Genomic DNA, 18034 nt, shown 5'->3' on the forward strand with positions numbered 1-18034 from the left:
GGCACTTCCAAGCCAACCAGCTACTAGCTACTATTTGCACATGCGCAGTGCTCGATAACGTCCTGTTGATCAAGAAACTTAAAAAAAAAAAATGCAGTTCAATCATCAAATTACAACTGCTTTACTTGTAACGGCAAATTTGAGGAAAAACGGAGACACATTTTGTTCCCAAGCATTCAACATAAATACATCAAAAACTAATATAATATAATATAATACAATACAATACAATACATGTTGACGCAGTGTAAATGACTATAAGACAAATTTTCACATCAATGTGCAAAATGGTCAGGCACAAAATTCAAGAACACGTCATCTAACTTATACGGCAGCTCGTTAGCCGGGCTTCTCCTTTCGCTGTCAAGGTTGCACACACAGCGTCTGAGGACACACAACGTTGATTGTCACACGCACACAAAGCAAAAGTGCTGTTGTTCAAATGTACACAAACTTCAAACCATCTGAAAACAAAAGCAAAACAAAAAACTCACCTTAAAACACCAATAGGAACACAAAAACAAACAAAACATACAACTCAACCCAAAACACATTCGAGAACGAGGCCGTAGCAACGCAACACAAAAACACACGCGCGCAAAAGCAGCCACGACCCAACAAACGATATGAAAACAAAACAAACAAAAAAGCAGCCAAGAAGAAGACAAATGAAGAAATGTGCCGACTGACCTGGCTCAAGTTTTCGTAGACCAGCACGTTCCGGGCTCGCAGCACGTCTCGGATGCACTGATGCACAAAGGCGAACTGGCGCTGCGGGCACACACCGCAAAAAACGTTTGGCGGCGAGCGCATCGGCGACATCGGCGAGCGCATCGGCATCGGCATCGGCGACAGCAGCATCGGCATCGGCGACTCACCTCCGTCTGCAGCATGTGCGAGCGGTGCAGGCGCAGTTGCCAAACGCATCCGTAAATGTCCAGCGTGTCCGACGTGTCCAACTGCCGCAGGAGCCGCTCCAGCGCCACGAAGGTTCCCGTTCGGCCCACGCCGGCGCTGGCAAACACGACGGAACATCAGCATCCAGCGCGGGTCGGCGCCGTGGCCAGAAAGTCCAACGCCGGCGCTTTCTGGCACGGTGGCTGGCTTGCGTGCGAGCGTGCGTGCGTGCGCGCTACCTGCAGTGCACGACGGTGGGCCCGGCGCCGGCGGGACTTCTGTTGACGAAATCTCTGACGGTTCGGACAAAGTGGACCAGCGAGTGCGTGCTGTCGGGAACGCCGTGATCGGGCCACACCGTGAAGTGGAAGTGACGAAGCAGGCGGACGTGCCGCGCGTCGTCCTCCTGCGCACACGCGTGACCGCACACACAAGTTGGGTGACGGCGTGGTCGCGCCGTCACGCCGTCACCGCACGCGACTTACGCTGCACACGTTGAACTCTCGGATGGTCCACTCGGGCAGAACCGACTCGGACGTCATGTGGACGATCAGGTCGCCGTAGTAGAGCGGCTCGCGCTCCGCCGGCCAGTAGCGGTCGCACTTCACCTGATGATGCAAAAAACGTTTTTCACACATCGGCGCGTGCGCTCGCCGTGTGCCGACCGGCGCGTACGCACGCGTCCTTTCTCCACACACTGCGTCAGCATGACCACGTTGCGCACGTTCTGCTCCCACAACATCTTCCAGAAATCGTCTTTGGTTCCCGGCAGCGGACCCTGCGTGGCGATGTACTCGCGCCGGAAGGTCGTGCCCTTAAAACACCAACGCACACACGTTCAGGCTTGACGTGTGCACGTGTGTGCACGTGTGTGCACGTGTGTGTGCGTGTGCGTCTCACAGGTATGTAGCTGGCGTTGATGTAGTCGGAGCACAAGTCGTCATCCACGTGCGACAACTTCACTCTCGTTGAGTCGTCTGCAAAGCAAAAAAGTCACATGGCGTGTGCGCACGCGTGTGTCAGAGGGTTAGTGCGTGCGTGTGTGTGCGTGCGTGTGCGTGCGTGCGTGCGTGCGCGCGTGCGTGTGTGCGTGGCTCACAGGGCAGGATGTTGTTGTATCGGTTCTTGCCGCGGTTCTCGGGCAGGAGGGCGGCGACGCTGGTCTGCTCGCGGCCGACGTCCTTCAGACTCTAAGCAGGACCAAAAAATAACAACAGCACAACAACACCTTGACTTAGGAGCTTCGGCCCTTCTGCCACAAGCTCCTAACTCAAAGTGCTCAAGTGTCAAATCCATTTTCAACCAATTGGAGAAAAAACATCAACATTTTTTGGGGTCATATTTTCAATCGTTGGGTTTCCATTCACACATTTTTATTTGAATTTGTAAAAAATGCGAAAATAAAACTAGAAAGTCGAAAAAGCACCCAAAATTGGCAAAAACGTTTTTACGCTTGGATTTTGAAGCGTATCGGAAGAAGGAAAATGACCATTTTGCCGATGGAAAAAGGTTTTGCAAATAACCGCTGGCAAGACCGGATATGACGTCACACGCACGTTTGTAGTCACAAAGCAATGGCGGACGATAAAATAATGTTTAATAAATCTTTTTGGAATTCATTAAAGAAGCGAAGAAGCGATTAAGAATTCAAAAAGCAAACTCATACGACGACGTCATCGCGCAGCGCAGTCGCTTCCTGGTCTTTCTCTTCTTCTTTGAAATGACTGCTGGATCACATCTCGATGGTGTATAGCGCCACCTACAGCGGCGGAGTCCCCTCTCAATATTCGCAAAACAACAACAGATGGAAACGGGCACAAGTCGCGTCCGTTTTGCGCATTTTCACCAAATTCGCTTTTTTCAATTTGAAACAATTGGATGGAAAGCTGACGATTGACAAAAAGGGTTTGAAAAGTGAAGGAAAGCCAACGTGAGATTTTGGACTGTAAGCAAAATAGGTTGCATGTGTGCCTTTGAGGGGCGTGGCCTCAAGAGGGAGGTCGGGAACACGAGCGCTTCGTCCGCGCGTGAACGTCTGGCTTAAGGCAGCTCCCTCCATTTTGTCCCATGAGGCTCTCCTTGCCCACATGTTGGGGCATCATACCACCTTCATGCTGCCGGACGCCGCATTTCAAGCAAGCCAGCGAGAACTGCAGTTTTGTGTCGCGAGGCAAAACTGCAGATCGGTCGCAAACCTGGCGAGTCGCTGACAATCGTGTTTTCTACAAAAAGTCAAGCAGGAGGAAGATGACAAAAGATGAAGTCACCTCGTACTGCTCGGAAAGCAGGAAGTGGGCGTCGGCCTGCAGTTTGTCGTAGTAACGTTCAAAGTCGGCCACCGCGACGGCGCTGCAAGTCAGAAAGAAAAGTTGTGAAAAATACAGCAAGATATTTTTTACATTCTAAAGACAAAGATTTAGAAGAAGAAGACATTTGCAACTCCAAAAGAAAAACATGCAACAGTATTTAAAAAGTCATTCAAAGATCAGCATTTCTGCCCAAAAACTACAAAATGTAACCAAAGAATGAAAAGTGTTGTTTTTGAAAAAAAGGGCAAACATAAATATACAGATACAAATGTTCTTAAACATGGATTTAGGAAATACAAAAAACGTTTTGGGAAACTACAAAAATATTCATTAATAAACTGGAGAAATGCATTCAAAAAAATGTTTCACAAAATGTCTTTTTGAAAACCCTAAACACTAAAAGTGTGTCGCAATGAGCAAAAACAACAACAAAAAGTTTTTGACAATGAGCAGAAAAAAACGTTGAAATGTTTACAAAAAGTGTTTTCATAAAACGGCGCTGACGGCGTTTCGTCAAATATTTTGGGTTTTTGTTACCTGGCGATGCGTCGACGTTTCCTGAAGAAAACAAACAAAAGTTGCTGACTTGCCTCATTTGGTTTGTGTGGACTGGACAAGTCATGTGACCTCACCCTTTGACCCCCTGGTGACCTCTCGGCAAAGCGCGCTCTCTCCTCACGCACATGTTGACTGACACGCTCTCCTGGACACTTTTAACACACACACACGCGCGCGCGTGTGAAAGCGTGAGAGGGAACACGCACGCACGCACGCACGCACACGCAGGCCGGCTCACGTTTTTGCTCGCACGTTTCGTCTGTAGACGATGAACGCCGCCAGCGTTGCCATGACGACCACCAGGAAGACGACGGCGGCGGCGGCGATTCCTCCCACGACGGCGTCGGCGGGGTCTGCGCACGGCACGAGACAGGTGGGCACGAGACAGGTGAGCGCCGTGCGTGCGTGCGTGCTCACCTGTTGCGGTGCGAACCGGCAGCGACAGGAAGGTGTCGGCGAAGAGAGGCGGCCAAACGCCGTCCGAGACTTGCGTGAACGCGCGCACGCTCAACCTGAAACGGAGCCAAGGCGGCCATTCAAGTGCCATTTGGGGGGGGGTCCTACTGCGGCCCCGCCCACGCGATGTCACGTGAATGAGCGCGTTGTTGGCGTGCGCGTCACCTGTAAGCAGTGGCGGCTTTGAGGGGTCCGTCGCAGAAGTGTTGGCGGTCACGTGGGCGCTGACACGACCCCCCCAGGGCGTCCGTCCCCGCCCCCACCGTGATGTCACAGCCGCCGCCACTGCACACGTGGGCGGCGCTGGCGAACAGAGCCGTCTGGTAGCACTTGATGGACGCGTTGGACGCGTAGTCGGCGTACGAGGGCAGAGGGTGGCGCTGCTCCGGCAACGCCGCCTCCTCACCTGGAGGTTGGGAAATGTTGTCGCCGATGAGCAGAACCGCAAATGCAACCAATCACGGCGTCGTCCCAAATAATAACGACGCGGCGTTTCCTGCCTTGGGACTCGGTGACGACCACGCTGAAGAATTTGACGGCGCCGTTGACGTCGCTGAACCAGCTGCAGTTGAAGCGGAAGAGGATGGCCGCGTCGGTGGCCAGCGCCGACGCGGCGTCCACTCGCGTGCTGGCGGGGGGCACCGGCGGGCCTGAACACAAATTGGACCGGGGGGGTCGGGAGCCCTTAGCGACCGTCCGCGTCTTGGACGGAGGCGCCGCAATCCGGACTCGGCAGAATCAGTCAACAAGACCGCAAGCTCGGTTTTCCCGCCACACGTCAGCATTCGCTCATGATGTCATCACGCAAACTGATGTCATCGGCAACTTACGGTCGATCATGGTGAGCACGCTGTCCCGCGCCGCCTCGCTGGCGCTGGCGTCCGAGATGACTTTGACGCACACGCTGTAGCGCTTGTGCGGCTCCAGCAGGTCGATGACGTACACGGCCGGCCGCCGGTCCGAGCGTCGGTCCGAGCGCCGAGAGTAGACCAGACTGCGCGAGTCCTCGTGCACGCACTCTACAGTGTAGGAGTCAAAGTCGGCCTGCGGGGGCGCCCAGGAGCAGGAAATGGACGTGGAGCTGTGAGGGCGGCAGTGCAGGCCCAGCACGGGGGACGGCCCTGCCGAAACAACGCAGGCGGTAAGCCACGCCCCCTCCCCAATGCCAAGCACGTCACCGTCTCGCCATCTTCGGTGACCGTCCGGCATCCAAATGACGTCAACGATTTCACAAGGAAGGACCGCGCAGTTCAGAGGTCGGGCCGCGGCCTTGCTGTGTGGTGTTAGCATGTTAGCTTCACCCCAAAAAATGGCTTCGGGTGGGAATGTGCCGACAAAAGCCCGGCCAGACAAACCTTCAGACTTCATAATGGCGCCAATCAAAAGTGGCCGGCAGCACTCGACAAAGATGGCAAATCCAGGTCCAGAAGGTCAAACCCTTTAGCCCTCATGCTAGCACCCGCGGAGCTAGCTAGGGAGCTAAAGCCAAACTGTGGCAGGGTTTTTACCTTCTGGACCTGGATTTGCCACCTCTCGCACCCAAAAGTCTGCACGCTTGCTCTCGCTTCGACCATGCGGAATCTGGAACCTCTGACACTTCCTCGGCCCTCAACATTAACGGGCTCATTAACAACATCCGCCGCAAGTTGGCTTGAATGAACACCTGCGGCTCAAGACACTCGTTGTGGATCAGGATTCCGAACCCTGACCCGCAGGTGACAAATGCCAACGGGGCAAACGAAACCTTGAGGAGGGTCCACAAAAGGGGGTTGGGCATGCTGAACACGCTCAAGGCCGCACAAATGACGATGATGATGATGGTGGTGATGAGGATGAGGACGAAGATGACGATGACGATGATGACGATGACGATGATGATGGTGGTGATGAGGATGAGGATGAGGACGAAGATGACGATGACGATGGTGATGATGATGGCCTTCAGGAAGCATCCTTTGTCCCTTACGCTGTCCTACTAGCCTGTCAAGGATCTTGACCAGCGCCGGTCCGTTACCGATCGCGATGGGCCGATTTCTATGTGATCATTGGCAATCCCAAAACGTGCGCGTCTTTGCATAACTGTTATTGATCTCACGCCACTGAAATCTTGAAAGTGCTCAAGGACGCGCCGGCGCAATCGTCGCGACTGCGTTGTTGCTCGCTGACATTTTGTGACGACATTTCATTTCATCCTTCCGCCAATTCATGAATAAATCATAATTAGTAAGGAATCCGTGGACCGGCGACCAGTCCACGGTTTGTCTCTATGCGCACCGAGATTGACTGGCGAGCAATCCGGCGCGTGCCCCGCCTCCCGCCCAAAATCCGCCGGGATGGACTCCAGCTCGCCGCAACGAGAACGAGCGCGGTCGGTGGAAAATGTGAGTTGGAGGATGCGCGTGCGGCGCCACCTACTGGTGCGGATGCTGCGCTGGATGGGCAGGCTGTAGGAGGGCGGGGCCGCGCCCCCGCCGCCACCGCTGACGGCGCGCAGGCTGAAGTTGTACAGGCGTCCGGGGAACATCCCTCTCACCACGCGGCTGCCGGAGCGCCGGTCCTCGTACGGGTTGACGACGGCGCCGCGGTCGGGCGGCGTCCAGCGCACGTCAAAGTCGTCGTAGTCGGAGTCCAGGGGGGCGGACCAGGTGACCTCCACCGACGTGTTGGTCGCCCCTCCCAGCAGGAAGGAGCTTGGCGCTCTGGGAGCTGAGAGGACACCAATGAATTTGTACGACTGGGCCGAAGCGGGCCGAAGCGGGCCGAAGCGGGCCGAAGCGGGCCGAAGCGGGCCGAAGCGGGCCGAAGCGGGCCGGCCTGCCGTCTTCGAGAAATCAAGAAATCGGCAGCTGTCAAATGATTGTGCATTTTCATTGGCAAGTGGAATCGTGGCAAAATCTGCCGCCGAGTAATCAAAGCCGGAACATTTCAGTCGGGATTACGTGAGATCCGCCGCCGCCGCCGCCAATTGGGCGTGACGGCGGGACCGTCGCTCATCCAACCCGATTGAGCAAAACTCAAAAAAAAATCCAACGGCCAGTGGAAAGTTGTGACGTTGGCAGTCGGCGTCTCACCTGTCCTGGCGTGCACGCCGGCGCCGTTGGCGAGATTGTTGCTGAGGGTCGAGACGTCGACGCGGTAAAGCCGACCCGGCGTCAGGCCTCTGAAAATGAACTCGGTGACCTCCGGCCCCAGCTGCTCCCGCGCCCGCAGCGAGCCGTCGGGGGCGGACAGCGACACGCGGTACCCGTCCACGCCGCCCTGGCCCCGCCGCCACAACACCCGCAGCCGCCTGCAGTCATCGCCGCCCTCGGCGCGCAGATCAGTGACGGCGGACGGCACTGCCGGCGGACGTCAGCAACATGAGGACGGCGCCGCGCGGCGCTGACGATGATGATGATGACAATAACGACGATGCTGCGCACTGACCTGTGGCGGCCCAAATGCTGGAGCGGTTGCTCATCCGGCCACTGCGCGTGATCACCACCATCTTGTAAGCGGAACCGGGAACGAGTCCTCGGAACAAACAGTCGAGACCGGACGGGCCGACCTGGCGCCGCTCCCGCAGAACCTCGTCGGTGCCGTACAGGAGAATATCGTAGGAGTCCAAGTCGCCGGCCGGCCGGGACCAGCGCACGGCCAGACTGGTGCTGGTGTTGCTTTTGACCGACAGCTGGCTGGCGGCCGCCGGGCCTGCCGGAAACAGGAAGCGGGTCGCGTCCTCAACACGCAGATCGCCGTGCGGCGTTTTCATACAGACGCAACGTCTTACGTGCGCGAGCCTGGGCGGCCACGCCGGCGCTTTGGACTCCCCCGCTGGTGGTCCGGACCAGGACGTCGTACTGCCTTCCCGGGCTGAGGCCGTCAAAGGTGTGCCGCGTGACGGCGGCGGCGGTCAGCGTGGCGTTGGCCAGGACGGCGCCTCGTTCATCCAGAAGCTGCAGGAAGTAGCCGTCTGAAACGCCGGCGGCTTCCGTCCAGCTGGCCTGCAGGCCGCTCGTGCCCGCCGGGTTCTCGACCAGCAGCGCCGTTACCGCCGACGGGACTGGGAGCAGCACGCGGCACGGTCCGCTTCAGAGCGCGACCGGAGCAAGCGGCGGGAACGCGCGGACCGGACAGCTCACCTGTGCGCCCGCTGGCCGTCTGATTGCTGGCGAGGTCGCCGCTGAGCGCCCGCACCGTCACGTCGTACAGCTGACCTGGCTGGAGCGAGCCGAACACGACCCGATTGTCGTGGCGGAGTACGGGCCGCGCGTCCAGCTGCCGGTTCTGTCGGTACAGAAGCGCCACGTAGCGGTCCACGTCGCCTTGGCCCGCCGTCCAGCTCGCCGTCAAACTGCTGCTGTCGCCGCCGTGACTCACGTGGAGGTTCTTCACCTGGCTGGGAACTGAACAGGAAACCGTCGTCATCGTCACGACGTACGCAAGGCATCGGCAAACGTCATCGAGCTAAGAAAGGCACGAGAAAGTGGGCGTGGTCAGACTGCTGCGCCTTTTTCATGTCAAAATGGGCTCTTTTGCCAATTTGTCAGAACGTTCGGTGGCAAAAGGCCACCGAATTGCACGCCTGCTTCAGGGTGGACCCGCTCACCAGCCGAGCCAGTCGGGTTCGGCTGCAGCACGCCCACGACCTGTCAGGAGGCTCGGCGGTTTGGATCGATTGATCGATAACGGCCTTCTTTACGCCGCATCGCAGAATCATTTGGAACAAAACAAATTGTTTTTGCAACATTGCGATTATCGTCGAGCGGTTTTGGCGAGATTTGCAAAATCGTACAAAAAGACGATTTGCATCATCAATTTGAAACGCAACGTCAAAACGTTTGTTCCGGTCCGTCAGTCCACGCCACTTTTAAATGGGGTCGAACCTGCCTCCTGGCAGTTGCGGATTGACGGCGGTCCCCAAACGCGAACCCGCCCATGTTGTGCTGCGTGTGCGCCCGCCCGCCCCACCGACCCGTGCGGCCCTCGATGAAGCTGGTCCTCTGGTTGGGCCCGCTGAAGGTGGACACCAGGACCTTGTAGAGGCGTCCGGGCGTGAGCGAGGTGACCAGGCACTCGGCGGCGCCGCCGCCCAGGGTGAGCGGCGGGAACACCTGGATGTCGTTGAAGAGCAGCTGCATCTGATAGTGGTCCACGTCGCCCGGGGCCGCCGTCCACGCCAGCCAGAGATCTTGCGAGGACCGGCGGGCCACGCGCAAGGAGCGCACCGGCGCCGGGACTGGACAAACAACAGTAGCGCGCGTGCGTGCATGCGTGCGTCAGTCTGGCGCCTCTTCCGAACGCGGCGCCGCCTGGACGGACACTCACAGGTGCGACCGTGGGTGGAGGCGCTGGCCCGGTAGTCGCCGCTGCAGGTGCTGACCACCACCGTGTAGAGCCGTCCCGGGACCAGGCCGTAAAAGACGCACTGGTTGCGCAGCCTGGACACCGTCTGGTTCTGCAGCTCCACGTTGTGGTGCCGGATGGAGACGCGGTACAGGTCGGCGTCCCCGGAGGCCGGACGCCAGTACACCTTGAGGAAGTCGTCGCGGGCGCCGTGGACGGCCGTGGGGTTCTGCACCTTGGACGGTTCTGGGCAAGGACAACATTTGCCGGTTACAACTTGCAGCGGGCGTCTGCTCAACTTGCCGGCACTCACGCGTCCTCTCGCGGACGGACGTGCGGTTCCGCAAGCTTCCGCTGCACGTGTCGATGGAAATGTCATAGAGGCGTCCGGACACCAGAGAGCTGAAGACGCACTGCTGACTGGATTTGGACAGCGCCAGCGAGTGAAGCGTCCCGTCTCGGTCGCTCAGGGTCACCAGGTAACCGTCCACCCGGCCCGGCGCGGGACGCCAGGACACGCTGAGGAAGTCCATGCGGCCGTTGTTACTGACAGTTACCTGGCCAACGGCGGCGGGTACTGGAGGAGGCAAAGGGGGCGGGGCAGCTGTGACACGAGGACCCAAAGTCTGCAAGAGCGCCGGACTTACCGGTGCGTCCCTCGGCCACCGTCTGCCTGGACGGGCGGCCGGCTCGGACCGTCGTCACCACCACCTTGTAGAGGGCGCCGGGCCTAAGGTCTTGGAAAGTCAAGCCGGCGGCCTCCGCCGGCACGCTCTGGTTCTTGATGACGCTGCCCTCGTGGACCAGCACCACCAGGTAGGAGTCCACGTCCCCGCCGGCCGGCCGCCACTGCGCCGAGAGGCTCTCGGTGCTTCCCAAATCGGCAAGCTGAAGTCCGCTCACCTGAGACGGAGCTGAGGGACACACCGCGCCCGCCAAATCAGAAACAAGCATTCTTCTTTTTCCTTCAACAGAACCACGCGGCAGCGAGTAGCAAAACGTCGGAAAGAAATCTTACTGGTCCACACTTCGACGGAAGCCGACGTGCTCAGGTTGCCGCTGGCGGTTGCCACGGTGACGGTATACTGGCGGCCCGGCGCCAGCTCACCGAAGGCGCATCCGGTGGCCTCCCGGGGGAGGAGCTTCCGAACCGCGGCCGAGTCGGGCCGGGACGCTCGGATCACCGCCGTCAAGCCGTCCCACTCGCCCCTCGCCGCCCGCCACTGGACGTGCACGGACGACTCGTCCATGCGATGGACGGCGAGCTGTTGGACGGGCGCGGGAGCTGAGGAGCAAAAATAAACGTCAGAAAGCGCTCACGTGCAACGCAAGTCGTCCAAGTGAAAGAAAACCAACCCAGCGGCGCTTGACATGATGTCGTGTTCGCGAGCGTGCCGCTGTGCACCGTCACCTCGGCGCCGTAGACCCGACCCGGCAGCAGGCCCAAGCGCTGGGCGGGGAACACGTGACTCCGGCTCAGCTTGCCCAGGCTGTCGTTGAGCAGAAGCGTGCGGCCGTCCCACAGCAGCGCGCTGTACTTGTCCCAGTGGCCACTGGGGGGCGTCCAGGTCAGACGCAAGGCGCTGGCGTCGGGAAGCGACGCGGCCGACAACGCCGACACGCCGTCGGGAACTGGAAAAAACAGGCGTCGAGAAACATCAACCGCTTTCCTTTCTCTGCTTGCTAATGCTAACGCTAACGCTACGCTACGCTACGCTACCTTGACCGACTCGTCCATTTGGCGAGCAAAAGCAACCCGAGCTCCATTTGGCGGCAGGTCAAATCAACGATCGCCATTGAAATCAACTCCAAAGCGCTCCGGCAGCTTCCACATCAACTCACTGTGCTTTTCGCATCTTATCGCAATTTGGTGACCTTGCACAAAGGTCGCGGCAGCAGCATGAGCACATTCCTTTAGCGGCAAAATGGCATTTCTTATGGAGGACCAAAACGGTCCAAATTCTAAATAAAGAAATGAATCAAAATTATAATGTAAAAAAATATCATTCAAAAAATTAATATAAATGGAAATAAAAACATGATGAATATATATTTCCCTCAATAAAAGCAAAAAAAAATGAAAAGCGAGATTCAAAAAATGAATAATGTCAAATACAAAAATATCAATCAATCTATCAATAAATAACAGGCTGTGCTCTCACATGTATTTATTTCATGCTGCAGACTCTGTCAGGTGGAAATGTTATTCAAATGAGGGGGCGGTCCTAAGCGTGCCGTGGGTTGGGCTCCGCCTTTGCAAACTGCCTTTCTTTCTTCTAGGGTTGAACTCTTTTCATTTAGTTGTTACTAAGTTTTTAGCTCCGGTGGCGGGATGGCTGGTCTTCTCCTGCGGGTGGGCCCCCCTTGGCCCTGGGGGCCCCTTGGCCCTGGGCCCCCCTTGGCCCTGGGCCCCCCTTGGCCCTGGGGGCCCCTTGGCCCTGGGGGGCTGTGGCGCGCTTGACTCTGCGCGGGGCGGGCCGCGGTCGATCTGGGCCGGGGGTCTCTGGGATGACGTCGCTCCCGACGTGGTTGGCAGTCGTCCCTCTCGGTGTGGACGAGCTCCTCCTGCAGGTGCCTTTTCCTCACAGGGTTCTTCTGTGCCCTGCCATGCTGTGCTTTTTGTGTGTTTGTGGGTGTGGTCATGGGGATGCTCATCCACAGGACTGTACAAAGATAAGCCATCTGTCATGGCTTATCTTTTTATGGTACTGTGGATGTTTTAACTGTTCAGCACCTTGAGTTGCATTTCATTGTATGAAACGCTTTGTAAATAAAGTTTGATTTGATCGGATTCAACGGTCGAGTGACGGCAAACAAGGAAGTCTGGCCGGCTCGCACGTGTCGGCTGCCGCCTGGACTTGTTTTGGCGAGCGTGGACAAGATGGCCGCCCATCGCCGGAGCTCCCCACGCAGCCGGCGAGACTTCCTTGTTTGCCGAGCCGCTCGCTCGAGGCCACGGACGGCCGAGTTGGGTCCGAGAGAGCCCGCGTGTTTTCGGCGTCTCCTGCCTCCAACCCGGGTGTTTCAAATCATCAGCTCACAATTACGTTCTGCAGGAGCCTCTCAGCTGTGTTGGAGGAGGGAGACATCAAAAACATGCAGGACTGCGGCTCTCTCGGACCTTCTGCTGGACTGGACTTTCCCTTTGGTTGAAATGACGTCAAAGCCCGACAACAACAAATGAGAAAAACGGTCTTGAGAAGAGAAAAAAACAAAACGTTTTCAGAGTCCACTTGATAAAGTTGAGCACGCGCGTACCTGTGTGCACCTGCACTCGTCCCCGCAGTCCGTGTTGGGCCGAGGCGATGCTGACGCGGTAGCCGCTTCCCGCCCGCAGTCGCGTGACGGCGCAAGTGAAGTTTGGCGCCGCCGGCCCCGTTGGCCGGCAGCCGGCGACGCCGTCGCGGTTGCCGTCGTCGCCGCCGTCGTCGCCGCCGTCGTCGCCGCCGTCGTCGCCGCCGTCGTCGCCGCCGTCGTCGCCGGCATCGCGCGTGGCCGCCGCCGTGAAGTCGCTGCACGAAGGTTGCGAGCTGAAGGTCAGCAGCGCCCAACTGACGCCGACCTTCACCTGCATGAAGGTCACCGGGCAGCCCTGGTCATTCTGGAAGGTCAAAGGCAAAGCGTTAGACTGCAGACAGACGTCCTTCCTGACACATTTTTCTGCGACGGGCCCAGACCGGCCGGGAATCAAACCTGCAGCCACGTGTACCGGTCCGACGACACCCTCAGTGTCACACGAAAAAGAATGCAACACGTTTGTGCTGCGCCGTTTGCCCATTCCTCGTTTTTTTTTGCAATTTATCTCCCGTTCTTCGCACAATCCCACTTGAGACTTTTTTTGAAGCGAACCCCTCTGCAAACGTGCAGTACACAAGGAAGCCCCCCATCCATCATCTACCGCTTAACTGGGGTCAGGTCGCGGGGGCAGCAGCTTGAGGAGGGAAGCCCAGACTTCCCTCTCCCCAGCCACTTCATCTCGCTCCTCTGGGGAGGTCGCGAGGCGTTCCCAGGCCGGCCGAAAGACCGTCTCTCCGACGCACCCTGAGTCGTCCTCCAGCCGGCGGGACGTGCCCGGAACACCTCACCGGGGAGTCGTCCAGGGGGCGTCCGAACCAGATGCCCGAGCCACCTCAACTGGCGGCGGCTCTCCTCCGAGCTTCTCTAAGGGAGAGCCCGGACACCCTACGGAGGAAACTCATTTGGGCCGCTTGTGTCCGGGATCTCGTTCTTTGGGTCACGACCCGCAGCTCGTGACCCAAAGTGAGGGTCGGAACGGAGATGGGCCCGTAAATCGAGAAATTCTGTCAGTAAAAGTTATGAACAGAATCGTGACAAAGGGCAACCTTGGCGGTACCAACCCTCACTGGGAACGACTTCGGCTTACTGTCGGCAACGCGGGCCAAAGTCTGACACTGTTCGTACAGGGACCAAAAACCCGTATCAGGGGGCCCGGTACCCCGTACCACCTCACGGCCGCAGCTCCGATCAGCCGCCTCAACAATGGAGGCATAGAACACGGTCCACTCGGACTCAATGTCCCCCGCCTGGCCCGGGACAAGGCGGAAGTTCTGCTAGTACAGCAGCACGACCCAACATGGCGGGCGAGGTCAGGACCGAGGGCTAATTGACAAACCCAGGACCGAGGGCTAATTGACAAACACAGGACCGAGAGCTAATTGACAAACCCAGGACCGAGGGCTAATTGACAAACCCAGGACCGAGGGCTAATTGACAAACCCAGGACCGAGGGCTAATTGACAAACCCAGGACCGAGGGCTAATTGACAAACCCCCACCCAGCCATCTGAAAAAAAAGGGTTTTCATTGACTGCAAGATGTAAGTGAAGCTCCTCAACTCACGTCCACATGGAAACATGGATGCTGCCAAGCAATTCCGAGCAAACCGGCACGAGCCCAAAAGTGACAAAGAGGAACGTTTGCCGGCAAAGGACGGAAAGTGGCCTTGAAAACCAAAAACCTGCAAACAAGTCAGTTAGCGAGCGACGTGCAAACGGCGACTTACGGACGAGCGGACTTTTGGCCCAGTTGTGGCAGGACTGCTTGTCGTAATGGCCGCCGTTGCCAACGCGTGGCCTGCTGCATTTGTGGGCGGAGCGACAGACGTCGCGGAAGGTCTGCTTAAAGGGGCGGCGCCGTCCGCCGGGCCGGGAGTGGAAGCGGGCGCGGAACCGGCAAAGGTGCCGGGAGTGGAGCCGGCGGGGAAGCCGGCTGCGCTGATGGCGGAAGAAGCCGAGGCGGGACCGCTGGCAGACGCCGCGACATTTTTTACGCCAGAAGTGCCAGCGTGGGTGGCAGGGGTGTCGCCAGGAGAGGAGGTGCGAGAGGCGCTCCACGCGGTGGCGGAAGCTGGGGCAGGATTGGTCGCAGTCACCGGAGCGACGGAAGCCGAGGCGGGACGGCTGGCAGGGGTGGCCGCGTTCTTCGTGGCACAAGCAGTGGCAGGAGTTGAGGTGGTATTGGAAGCAGGGGTGTCGGCGGCAGAGGAGGCGGCGGGAGCCCAGGAAGTCCTCGTGGCGCTCGCTGACGGCAGCCGTGTGTCGGCGGAGAGCGCCATCTTTGATGTGTGGTCACCTGACACCAGTGGCGTGCCTGGAAAAGTGAATGGCGGCGGCGGCGGCGTCTTTGACGTTTGCGAAGTGTTCCAGGTAATCGTTTGCTGCCAGTCAGATGCGGCTGGAGGCGGAGTCTCCGAGGTTATCACCTTTGAATTTTGTGGCCTGTCAGTGGCAGATGGAGGAGGATTCTTGGAAGTTGGCGTCTTTGATGTTTGCGGCCAATCAGATGCAGAAAGAGGCGGGGTTACTGATATTATCGTCTTTGATGTTTGCGGCCAATCAGTGGCAACTGGAGGCGGAGTCTCAGAAGTTGGCGTCTTGGACGTTTGTGGCCAAAACCCCCCAGCAGAAGGCAGAGTCTCAGATGCTGGCGCCTTTGACGTTTGTGGCCAATCAGACAAGGCTAGAGGCGGAGTCTCAGATGTTGGTGTCTTGGACGTTTGTGGCCAAAACCCCCCAGCAGAAGGCAGAGTCTCTGGTGATATTGTCTTTGACGTTTGCGGCCAATCAGTCGTGGCTGGAGGCGGAGTCTCAGATGCTGGCGCCTTTGACGTTTGCGTCCAATCAGACGTGGCTGGAGGTGGTGTGTCAGATGTTGGTGTCTTTGATGTTTGCAGCCAATCTAACGTGGCTAGAGGCGGAGTCCCAGATGCTGGCGCCTTTGACGTTTGTTGCCAATCAGACGAGGCTGGAGGCGGAGTCTCAGATGTTGGTGTCTTTGATGTTTGCAGCCAATCAGACGTGGCTATAGGCGGAGTCTCAGATGCTGGCGCCTTTGACGTTTGCGTCCAATCAGACGTGGCTGGAGGTGGTGTCTCAGATGTTGGTGTCTTTGACGTTTGCGGCCAATCAGACGTGGCTGGAGGCGGAGTCTCAGATGCTGGCGAATTTGACGTTTTTTGCCAATCAGACGAGGCTGGAGGTGGAGTCTCAGATGTTGGCGCCTTTGACGTTTGCGGCCAATCTGACGTGGCTAGAGGCGGAGTCCCAGATGCTGGCGAATTTGACGTTTTTTGCCAATCAGACGAGGCTGGAGGTGGAGTCTCAGATGCTGGTGTCTTTGATGTTTGCGGCCAAAAAGACCCTGCATGAGGCAGAGTCTCTGGTGATATTGTCTTTGATGTTTGCAGCCAATCTAACGTGGCTAGAGGCGGAGTCCCAGATGCTGGCGCCTTTGACGTTTGTTGCCAATCAGACGAGGCTAGAGGCGGAGTCTCAGATGCTGGCGCCTTTGACGTTTGCGGCCAATCAGACAAGGCTAGAGGCGGAGTCTCAGATGCTGGCGCCTTTGACGTTTTTTGCCAATCAGACGTGGCTGGAGGCGGAGTCTCAGATGCTGGTGCCTTTGACGTTTGCGGCCAATCTGACGTGGCTAGAGGCGGAGTCACGGATATTATCGTCTTTGATGTTTGCGGCCAATCAGATGTGGACGCAGGAGGATTCTCCGACGTTATCGCGTCGGACCTTTGCGGCCCGTCAGACTGAGCGGGAGGCGGAGTCTCTGACCTTATCACCTTTGACCTTTGCGGCCATTCAGATGCGGCTGGAAGCGGGTTCTCCAACATTATCATCGTCGATGTTTGCGGCCAATTAGACGGCGCTGCGGCCGGAGTCGCGCCCGGGCGCTCAGACGTCACAGCTGACCTCGGAGACAAGAGGCCGAAGGTCACGTGTCGGCGTGCTGACGCCTGACGTGACCTTAAAGTTGGCCTCGTCGCCTCTGAGCTTTCTCGTGTGCTTGAGGAAATGCCGAGGGTCCAACTTTGGTCTGAATGGAAGAAAAAGAAAATTCATCAAACCATCGGAGAACTCTGGCGAGTTGAAAGCGCGCCGTGTCGTCATCGTCGCGCTTGTTGGGGAAGCAGGCGATGACGTAGGAATGACGGAAATGTTCGGACTGCTCACCAGCAGCAGACGACGTCTCGTCAACGGCCATCAGCAGAAGTAGAAGCGCGCGCGTCCACGTCGGCCACGTCGGCCACCGTCGTCGTCGTCGTCGTCGTGCGCTCATGTTGCTCTCGCCAGTCGCAAGTGAAGGAGGTTCGCGTCTCGCTGCTCACGGGCGGCGGACAGGAAAAAGTCCAGCACACGCGTTTCCTTCCATTCAATTCTTCTTCGGACACGCCAGGAAATTCCAACCAAGAACAACAAGTCGTCATCGCGCTCACGCAAATCACGGCAACGCTCAACACGCCAAAACGTCATCGCTGATTTTGCTCAACTCAACATTCAGCTACAGTCAATCATTTTTTTGGGGGGGGGCTTAGTGAGCCCCACAAACTTGTTGGTTTGTATTTAGTGCTCATGACCTCTTTGCTTACTTTTTCAAATTCATGAGTAGAATGAAAAACATCTTTTGTACGCTGAACTCAGTGGATGGCAAAAATTTGTTTTACTTTTGAAGCTGTGGTTGATGTGGGCCTAGTATTCTAGTATTAGGCATGGATCGGTGGTCGTCTCCCATCCGTAAAGTTGTGGGTTCCATCCTCACCCCTGGTGCCCATGTCCAAGTGTCCTTGAGCAAGACACTGAACCCCGATTTGGACCCGGCAGCGTCTTGCATGGCGGAAGTCGACCGCTGGTGTACGAACGGGTGAATGTGAGGCTTCATTGTAAAATGCTTTGGGAAGCGCTACATAAATGCTAATCATTTTCTTATTTAGTTTTTTCTTAACATTTCTACTGTCCTTTTTTTGCAGTCAACGGACATTTTATTGGGATTTTTATTTGATTGTCACGACTTTCTTTTGGCTTTTTCATTTCAATGTCACTTCAACAAACAAGAACGGAGTGTTCTTCTTCTTTGCCGCCGCCGCCGCCCCCGCCAGCATCCTGCCCTGGTCGCAGCAACATCCTGACCTGTGCACGTACGCACGTTACACACACACACACACACGCCGAATGTATTGAACGT

At 57.3% G+C, this 18034-nt stretch overlaps 1 protein-coding gene across 1 annotated transcript; it reads right to left on the reverse strand.

Annotated features, from left to right (window-relative positions):
- Window positions 1-97: 97 nt before the first annotated feature.
- LOC147174845 (receptor-type tyrosine-protein phosphatase beta-like) lies at window positions 98-17216 on the reverse strand. The gene is made up of 30 exons (XM_086073824.1): window positions 17026-17216; window positions 14568-16888; window positions 12804-13146; window positions 10902-11177; window positions 10564-10830; window positions 10193-10459; window positions 9859-10122; window positions 9528-9791; window positions 9175-9438; window positions 8342-8605; window positions 7990-8262; window positions 7647-7910; window positions 7292-7558; window positions 6636-6926; window positions 5051-5341; window positions 4721-4870; window positions 4386-4626; window positions 4182-4276; window positions 4003-4117; window positions 3839-3916; window positions 3744-3764; window positions 3165-3246; window positions 1997-2087; window positions 1798-1874; window positions 1577-1711; window positions 1383-1505; window positions 1137-1303; window positions 879-1014; window positions 691-771; window positions 98-384 (listed from the first exon to the last, which is right to left on the reverse strand). Exons 1-30 carry the CDS (start codon window positions 17129-17131, stop codon window positions 364-366), a joined length of 7635 nt encoding a protein of 2544 aa, XP_085929950.1. The 5' UTR covers window positions 17132-17216; the 3' UTR covers window positions 98-363.
- Window positions 17217-18034: the final 818 nt, after the last annotated feature.

Source organism: Leptonotus elevatus, chromosome 4 (genome assembly GCF_054856555.1).
Source record: "Leptonotus elevatus isolate MCC_2025b chromosome 4, RoL_Lele_1.0, whole genome shotgun sequence".
In the NCBI taxonomy this organism is placed as follows: domain Eukaryota; kingdom Metazoa; phylum Chordata; class Actinopteri; order Syngnathiformes; family Syngnathidae; genus Leptonotus; species Leptonotus elevatus.

Excerpts from the sequence above, each read along its gene's own strand:
- LOC147174845 (XM_086073824.1), bottom strand. The coding sequence starts at position 17,131 with ATGAGCGCACGACGACGACGACGACGACGGTGGCCGACGTGGCCGACG. Across the intron at positions 16,889-17,025 it reads CGAGACGTCGTCTGCTGCTG|ACCAAAGTTGGACCCTCGGC; the intron begins GTGAGCAGTCCG and ends TCTTCCATTCAG. Across the intron at positions 1,506-1,576 it reads AGTGTGTGGAGAAAGGACGC|GTGAAGTGCGACCGCTACTG; the intron begins GTGCGTACGCGC and ends TTGCATCATCAG.